Source organism: Triturus cristatus, chromosome 4_1 (assembly GCF_964204655.1).
Source record: "Triturus cristatus chromosome 4_1, aTriCri1.1, whole genome shotgun sequence".
Lineage (NCBI taxonomy): Eukaryota > Metazoa > Chordata > Amphibia > Caudata > Salamandridae > Triturus > Triturus cristatus.
Window position 1 is genome coordinate 406,098,370 of NC_140585.1, and position 9,151 is coordinate 406,107,520.

General features: G+C 42.3%; 1 protein-coding gene across 6 annotated transcripts in view; it reads left to right on the forward strand.

Annotated features, from left to right (window-relative positions):
* Positions 1 to 8,482, forward strand: part of RAB3IP (RAB3A interacting protein) — a 607,212-nt gene extending 598,730 nt beyond the window's left edge. For all 6 annotated transcript variants that reach the window (XM_085652511.1, XM_085652507.1, XM_085652510.1 and 3 more), the window contains one exon: positions 8,112 to 8,482. In XM_085652511.1, coding sequence (XP_085508637.1) covers positions 8,112 to 8,194 — 83 coding nt within the window. In that variant the 3' untranslated portion in view covers positions 8,195 to 8,482. The remainder of the gene's footprint in view (positions 1 to 8,111) is intronic.
* Positions 8,483 to 9,151: the final 669 nt, after the last annotated feature.

A 9,151-nucleotide genomic window follows, 5' to 3' on the forward strand; every position in this document is an offset into this window, starting at 1 on the left:
TGGCAAGAAACAGCCAAGGGGTATGGCCCCGCGCCCCGGTCGGCCGCGGACGGGCGCAGACGGGCTTGCCTTAGGCGCGCATTCGGCGCGCCCGCTGCGCTCGTCCGCTGCGCGTATGACACATACGGGTTAAGTACCTTCCCTTCCGGCGGACGACTAGACCGCGTCCTGCCGGAAGTGAGTTCTGGGTCAGAGAGGTGTTTTCTCCCGCCGCTCAAACGGCAATACAGCCGCGGCGGATCGGGCAGGGACACCAAAGAAAAAGACCAGAGCCCCGGAATGAGGTAAGTAAAAGCGTCACAATTAAAATATATACACTTTTAAAATGAGCAATATTACTGCAAGAAAGAGGACATTGATCTCCCAGGCGCTAGGTAATGAGGAGTGGCGCCGACAAATGTAGGTAGTGTCCCTCCGGGGCCAAAAAAACAACCTGATGGGGAAGGACAGGAAATACTGTGGTCAACCCCACACTCTGGGTTAGGCTGCCAGGGTGGAGGGGTCATAAGCCAGTTGGGACTTCGGTTCATTTATTGTAAACCCCATTGATGTTAGGAGTTCCACAGACGTAGTCCATGAATGCTGCAAAGATGAACTGCAACCACCACCATCACTTTCATGAACATCAGAAAGGCATTGGTGAGGTCGAAGAGGAGCACAGCAAACTGAAAATGTTATTGGTTTATCTTCAATCGCAGGTAGGACCTGTGAGACAGCGAGATGGGTATAAGAAAAAATGCATCCTTCAAGTCCAAGAACACCATCCAATATCCTGTGTCAATGGCAGAAAGGATCTGAGCTAATATGAGTATTTTGTATTGGTCTTTCACTGGAAAGTGTTCGGCAGTTAGAGGTCCAAGATAGGCCTGAGGCCATCATCCTTTTTCGGTATGACGAGGTCACTCAGAGTCCGGCATCTACTTTGGAGAGTAACAGGCATACCTCCTGCAGCATGATGCCAGATGCTTTTCCAAAACTTGTTCTGGTGTGGGGGGGATATTAGGTAGGGAGGAGAGAAACAATAGGAGATCGCATTTTTGGGCAATTTGCAAGGCCCATCTGTCAGACATGATAGATTGCCAGCACTGGAGAAAGGTCTGGATCCAGCCTCCCAATGATTTGGCATGCGCGGATGAGGGTAAACTAAAGAGTGCTGTTGGCCATTGTAGCCGGAGAAAATGAGTTACGAGGACTGATGCGCCTGCTGGATCTATGCACGGTCTACCGGTTCTGCGACCATGGCCCTTAAAGGTCTGGACTGTCTGCTGCATCACCAGCTGGGAAAGGGTGCATTTGCCAATACACTAGCCCTCTGGAATAGCCTCTAAATTTCCTAAACTGGTGTGGAAATTGTATGCAGGAGTCAACAGCCCCAAGAAACGTGCTGTGGCTTTGCTGTCTTTAAAGTGTTCCAAAGCAGAGTCGGCCTTCTATCCAAAAATGCGAGACCCATCAAAGGTCATATACATCAGCGAAGCCTGTAGTTCACTAAAAATCTAGTGGACATCATCCAGGAATGTCTACTTAGGACAACCCTAGCACTAACTGCCCTTACATGGCAGTCTGTGGTGTTCAAATGTGCATGGATAACATTCTTGGCTGCTTCCTGTCTATCATGGATCCTCCATGCCAGGAAGACCTTAAGATCCTCTGGGAGGGCCGGCAAGATCTCATTGGCCATGTCTCAAAGTGCATGTGTGTATCAGCCCAACAAAGTGTTCCGCAGAGCCAAGCTGGCAAAGGAAAACATAAGTTTGCCAAAAGCATCAATCCCTTTGGATTCTCTAGATGGGGGATTGTTCTGGTTGAGACCTATACAATGATGACTCTCCTCAGGAGGGTGCTTGGTGAAAATATCCAATGGCCGACCTATGCCACCTGGCCACTTATCGGCTTATAGAATGGCAATAACATGGTTTCAGCGAGGTAGCTATCGGAGCATCTGTGAAGGCAATATTAAATGGCAGCAGGGGCTCAAATGTTGCTGGCCCAGGCTGCAGAATTTCCGTCAGTGCCTTTGGTGTAGTCCAATGGTCGGCAGCTGTAATTCTAGCACTTTGGCTGTTCTCTGAAACACCACTGCAGATGAGGTGCTCTTTTGTTGGCGGCCCATGTGGCGAGTCAAGCTCTGTCTCAGGGGAGGTATCAAGCCCACTAGTGTTTTGTAAATCATAGTATAAAGCATCAGTTTAAGTCAAATTTGATAAACCGCTGACAATACAAAACCAAATTATCACGGTAGTCACCATTTGTTTTGGTCTTATGCGTACTGCTAAAACATCTTGCATATCCTCTCCTTGCACCTGAGGATAACAGTGGTCCTGGCCATGATTGTGTCCAGGCTGGATTACGCCAATGCCCTTTACGTGGTCCTCCCACAACATTTGTTGAGGAAACTACAAATGTTCAGAACGCCACAGTCCATTTGGTTCTCAACCTACCTAGACTTGCATCGGTCTTGTTGCACCTGAAGAACCTGCACTGGCTCCCTGTTAATAAAAGGATCCTGTTCAAGACTCTTGTCCTTATGCATAGAGCTTTGAACAAATCTGTCCCTGAGTAACTGGCTCCCATGGATTTACCACTACACTCCCCTTAGAACTCTGTGCTCTTTCCATGGCCATGTGGCTGAGGCTGACAAAAACAGGAGGCAGATCCTTCTCCCTTCTGCGACCTCAAGCGTGGAACAGACTTCCTGATGAATTGCGCCAAATTGAAAATGAGATGCCTTATAGAAAGCAACTCTAGACTTGCCTTTTCACTCTATAGTTTAGCCGTCTTTTGCTCTCCTACATCCCGCTCAGCACCGGGACAGTCCTCGGAGTAGCCATGCACTCTAGAAATGGCGATATTTATTCATTCATCATCGGTATATTGAGGAGGGAGCAAGACATTCCGCTCACCATCATCAGTATCCTGAGGTGCACCCTGGTCTGGCAGAGGACCAGAGTCCGAACCAAAAAGAAAATGGAGGCTCTACTGATAGTTGGGATGCAGTAGAGTCAGTGGGTTATAGTCCTGCTGTATGACAACTGGCTGCAGTTTTGTAACCTTGTAGGGCGGCATTGGTAGAGCTCTCACTATCATTGATTTAAGATCTGACATGGGCGTCAGCATCTCTTCATCTGCCAGTGACTCCTGAACCAGCAGCAGGGACCAGTTTGGTTCTCAGGCCGAAGGGAAATCTAAACAACTATGTAATCACCTCCTGGAAACCATCCTTCCTGGTTATTAACAAGCAGTTGTCTGCCCAGTCCATGGCATCAAACAACTCTTCTATCCATTATAGATGATTTGAGAGCTGATCTGGGCAAAAGCCACATTAATGCTTTGATCCTTTTGGACTTGTCAGCGGCATTCGATATCTCATTATCCTTACTGAGCTCCTCAAAGCAGCGGTGATGGAAGCACCATTCTGAAATAGCTAAGCTCCTTTTTCGCTGATAACAATCAATCAGCCTCGCAGCACCCAATGCCTCAAACCTCACTGTTGGGTATGGAGTCCATCAAGGGTCCTCGTTGTCCCCTCTTTTCAGTATATATGTCAGAAAATATTTTAGTGCAAAGAGGAATTTAAATGTATAGGTATGTGAATAATATACTCTGGTACTAAAACAAATCGATGGCAGTACTTAGCCTTGCAGTGACCATGCACTTTGTATGACATTGGATGGGCAGCAACTGGCTAAAACTAAATTCAGATAAAACTGAAATCTTGATTGTTAATAGCAATATAGACGTATGGCTTAACACTTATTCACCAGTTGAGATCGACTCTCTTCTGCGTCATTCACTGCAGGGCAAAGGGTTAGGAGCCAGAATAGACGATGAACTATCACTGTTTTATTGGGTTGAAGACCTCTGCTCTTCACAGTAATCATTTATCCAGGCAAAATGTTGCCATACAGCAAGCAACAAAGTTCCTTTAGCAAGCCGTTGTTCTCTTTCACACATTACATTACCATAAATGATTCCATGGGGCCCTTTGTGTCTAGAGCAAAAGCATTCCAGTGAGAAGAATTATGCCAGTAATAACTAGACATGTAGTAATAATCCCACTTTCAACTCTTGGTTAGGCGATCAACTGATCACCAAAAAGGATACGTTCCCCAGGACATGGAAATACTACCAGCATGCCTTTTTGAACGTGATGAAGGATCATGAAAAATGAAGATTTGAGAAAATGTTACACAAAAAAGACTTTTTGTTCTGAATGAGGGATACCATGAATCTGAACATGTTTAAACGAGCAAATAAGCCAAATTGTGCATAGGTACTAAGTGGCTCATGCCATGTGTGACGCCACCAGACCTTTTAAACCCATATCAATATGCAATCTGTGAAGTACTCTTTTTTTTTTTTTTTTTTTTTCCCCTTATGTATAAAAACCCCAGCATCCAAAATGTTGATTGCCAAAATCATAAAGTCTGACTTACGGTGTTAGTTGGCATGGGGCACAAATACACGTTCCCCTTTTGTACATCAGCCTATGCCCTCTGCTGTGCTTCCAAATCAAACAAACTTTATTCAGTTCATAGCAATGATAAACCATGAAAGCACAACATCCTAAAATAATCCACCATAATAGATGTTGGAAAAATAAAAGGAGTCAAATCTCCATTCCCAGTTAGTAAATCCTAAAACTCTAAAACCATCATCTTTACATGAAATGTTTCTTGATAAAATGCATGGTTTAAAAATAAAATCGACCTCAGTCTTAAAATAAATTAGCAATTTCCCAAATAAAGTTCCTAGTTAAAGTGCAAACAATAAGGAAACAGCGGTCTCAGTCTTAACAAATAATTTAAATCTAAAGTGCACAGTGCTAGAAGGAGATGAAATACACGTATTATTAATAAAGTGCTACAATTTTTCCTGCAGTCCTTTCCTTATTCTTATTACGTTAGTAAAATATTTTGCTGAGACGTAGCTAACCTTGATGCCGTCCCTATCCATCTGTGCTTCCATAATGCTTTCTTTCCCGTGCGCCCAAGCTGCACAGTATCCCGAGCTCTCGTGTTGCCCAGCACGTGGTGCTTCTAAAAGCATGTCACCTATTTCTCCCAAAAGGTGCACCCCCAGTGGGTGCACGGAAATACATACCATTTCCTTGCCTGCTGTTTGTTTGTCTGCCATATGCTTATATGCTGTTTTTTCCCAACTATTTCATAATCCCCATCTCATCGCGTGTACATTGATCTTGAGACATTTAACTAAATCTGAACACGCACACATATATATCACCTTAACCCCTTCGCTTCTTTTCCTCTTACTCTGTACCTTAATCCCAAACTCAGAACCGTAGCCCCTTCGTAGCATTATCCCTTACCCCTTGTCTCATTACCCTTAAACCCTAACTCTTAGCTACTTAAATCCTTCCCTCCTTAATCCTTTACCCCTGTTATTGTCCTTAATTCTTTGCCCTCAACTCCAGAACCTCTTGCCCCTTATCTCCCGACCTCTTATGCTGTGCCTCTCACCCTTAACTATCAACCACATCCTACAAAATATTACCATTTAATATAACGTTTCTCAATGCATGGTTTACATTGAAATGACCAATGATCAGATGTTCTACAATGAAACTGTAGTCCGCGGAGAAATGCAGTGACAATGAAATGGAGGCAGAAAGTGGTATGCTCCCATGTATATCACCCTGTGCTTCCCCGCTTCGCTTCACCTTGTGCCAGTTGCTCCAAATGATTTGGATCTATACTCATGCATGTCATTTTGTTACTCTTGCTCTACATGGCTATTTATTATAGACTGTCAGCACGTTTGCATTGATACACGTATGTTTATTCTCCTGTGTGCATGGGTGCTTGAATGTTTGCTGGACTTTGTGTAGGTGTGTTGGTCGGTGTGCATTCTCTATGTGTGCCTAAGCAGCCATTTGTTGCAACCATGTATCCGTACAAACAAAGCCAAAGGTTGTCGTTTTCTTATTGGTAATGTGTTTGGTAAAGCAATGCAAATGAGCTCCTTTTTTGCCCGGTGTTACTCAAGATAATTCTTGGCTCTCTTCCTAAATTAAACAACGAAAACAGTTCATGAACTTTAGGGCCATAATTTTACCATGCCCACTTGCATTGTGTTTAATTCTTCGGGCTGCATATTGTTGGCAGTGGCGCTTCTTCATCGGACCGTTCGTTGGTCATCTTACCTGAAGGACTTTTTCACTCGGAGTTTCCCTGGTCGGCGGCGATATTCACTGTGCGCTTGTATCAGTCAGTTTAAAGGCCGCCACGGCATGTGCTATCTCGGACTTCTTTTTCACGACCTGTCATCATTACATTATTGGCATACCGAGATTTGCTCAGTCAGCTCTCTGAGACCAGAACTACCTTTTGCCCTTGGAATTCGTTTAAGTCTAGACTTCGTCTCGTTAATATTCCTAATAGCGGATTCGTTTCAGAGCGTCGGCCGCCTGCCTGAGGCCAGGACGCCTTTTTCCTGTGCCCTCATGTAATCGAGCTTACTCCGCTTCACCCTGATCAGAACGCCATACATATATTTTCCATACAGGTCCCAGTACATCGCTAAAACTATTTTATATGGTTTTTGCACGCCCTGAGCAAGGTGGCACCCACATCAGGGTGCGATCACCGAAACGTCCACGAGGCCCTTCCAACCTCTAAATTCTTCAATCGTGTACACTAATTTGAAACAACAATTTGCACAGCATTAAGTATTTATATATTGATTATCAAATATTTATAATTTTGTCTGAAGGGCCTCCAGACCTATTCGGTCTTCTGTTTTTGTTTGTACATGTGTGATGTTTGTATCTATGGTGTTGTATGACTGTTATGTGAGTTTGAGAGTAAGTTGTGAATGACTATGTCTGGGACCTTTGCCTAGTCTGACCTACCTTTGCACATATATATTTTGTTATAATTGATGTTTTATTAATAAATTGTTACTTAACTATTGCATTGAATCCATCTTTTTGACTCCGATAAAAATGATAAATAAAATTCATTAATGAATATACTCTGCCTAATTTGTTCAATGTTTTGTTTGTCGGTCTAGTTAAAGTGTCAGTCCATAAACAGATGATACGGTGTACATTTTGAAAGATACAAGTAGAGAAAGCAATTTTTTCCTTGTTAAGCTTCTTCATTACTGCCAAGTGAGTTTGTATGTTGCTTGTCAGTGTACAAACCGCTTTACAGAGAAATCTATGTGCTACCAAAAGATATATTAGAATGCTTGCACATATACAAGCATCCATAAAGGATCCATCAAAAGGAAATACCTTCGTTTATCCCTTTGGTTAATGGCACAAATGCATCTACCTCTCCTACCAGTCCAAGATGGTTGAGTATCCTTCAGTTCCACTTTCATGCGCTAGGTTAATGCACCTACTTCCCAATCCAATATGACCTTGCTCGGCTGTCTCCATAAATGTTACCATGTTGACGTAATCACTGTGTAAAACAGTGGCATTCTGCAAGTTATATATGGTGCTCTATAATGCACTCTTTGTACTGCCTATTATTTCAGCCTTTTAGCATTGTGGTACATGCTCTTCAGTCTAGATGGTAACATGGTAGTTTTCAGAGTCGATAGGTAGATTGCAGAGCATGAACCACAATGCAAATAGTGTGGTGTTGAGCAGTAACCTATCCTTTATTTCCAAAATTAACTCTTAATTTTCATATCTAATTTTGTATGAATTACTAATCTAGTTTTTTTTCCCTTTTATAATGTTCTTTCATTTCCTAAATATTTCGACATTAAATTGATATTCCGTCATTTTTTTAATAGTCTATTAGAATCCATACAGGTTAAAACAAAGTAATATTTAATTGTGCAATTATTAAACTACTTAAATATATAACTTATTTAGTTGAATGTATTCTGTATCGATGTTTTTAGTAGTGGTGTTGGTTTTGCTTAATTACTCCCCAAATGGCTGAGGCAAAGAAGTATGGCAAGTGTTACTATATGGCTTACTAAATGGACTTCTCTTCTGTATAATTCAATCTGATGAATGAATACAAGCACCCCGTTGAATTTCTAGTAAATGTTGCATAAAAAAAGTGTGTATTTTACCGTTTTTTCTGTTCTAATTTTGTTTTTGATTCTTCTTTTATTTATTTTTATAGTTGATCAGATGTATTGGGAAGTCATGCAGTTGAGAAAAGAAATGTCACTGGCAAAGCTTGGATATTATAAAGAAGAACTTTAATGAAGGTTAAGAAGAAATATGCACAAAATTAAGTGAAGGATCAAGTTGTACCTCTGAAATTACTTTTTTATTTATATTTATTCCCTAGGAGCGGGTCCAAAATCCTTTATTTTCTTCCTTTCTTCTAATTGCACTAAGAAGTACTGTGATTATTTTAAACCGACCTATGCTGTTGTCCTCTTACATTTGAACTGTAGTTAAACCATGACAAGCACTTACAGGTGCTTCAGTTGTAAATGAAGGTTGCTGAGAAACAATCTGATGAAATAAATGTTAGTTTGAACTCTGTGCGTGGAATGTTTTGTGTTTACCTTCAAGGATATGTGTGTCACAGGTTGTGCAGTGTTATCTGAGTATCAATCAAATATGAGTCACTGTTTTTAAAAAGGAATTATTTCTTTATTTATTTTTATGTCAATAAGCAGCTTCATAGTGCTTAGTATTCAACATGTGGAACTGTAACTGACGGATGAAACAGTGTAGTGATTGCAAACGATAGCATAACCACGTAAGTTACACATTCAGGTAAAACAGGTGGGTATTCGGTTGCTTTTTGATGATAATGATGTATGACAGAGACTACAGAGTTGCTGGAAAGCCATTCCAATGCTGAACACCTTTCCCACCAAGCATTTTCTTTCAGCATTTGCTTCCATGGTTTATGCGAGCTGAGTTGCAAGATCACTCAATCTGGTTTCTTATAAAGTGCAACTACTAACCTGTGAGGGTCTCTAGACCCTTTGGCGTGGGGAGGGTGGGTTTGAACTGTTGTTCAGTCGAAGAGCCAGGGCTTGAGATCCTTCCTGAATTCTGGTAGCAATGATGATTGCCAAATGTGCAGAGGCAGGGAGTTCCAGGTCTTCACAGGGAGGTGGGAGAAGGATCTTCCTCCAGCTGTGGTCCTGCGAATCTATGGGATGGTGGCCAGGGTCAGTTCGGTGGAGCAGAGGTGTCTGG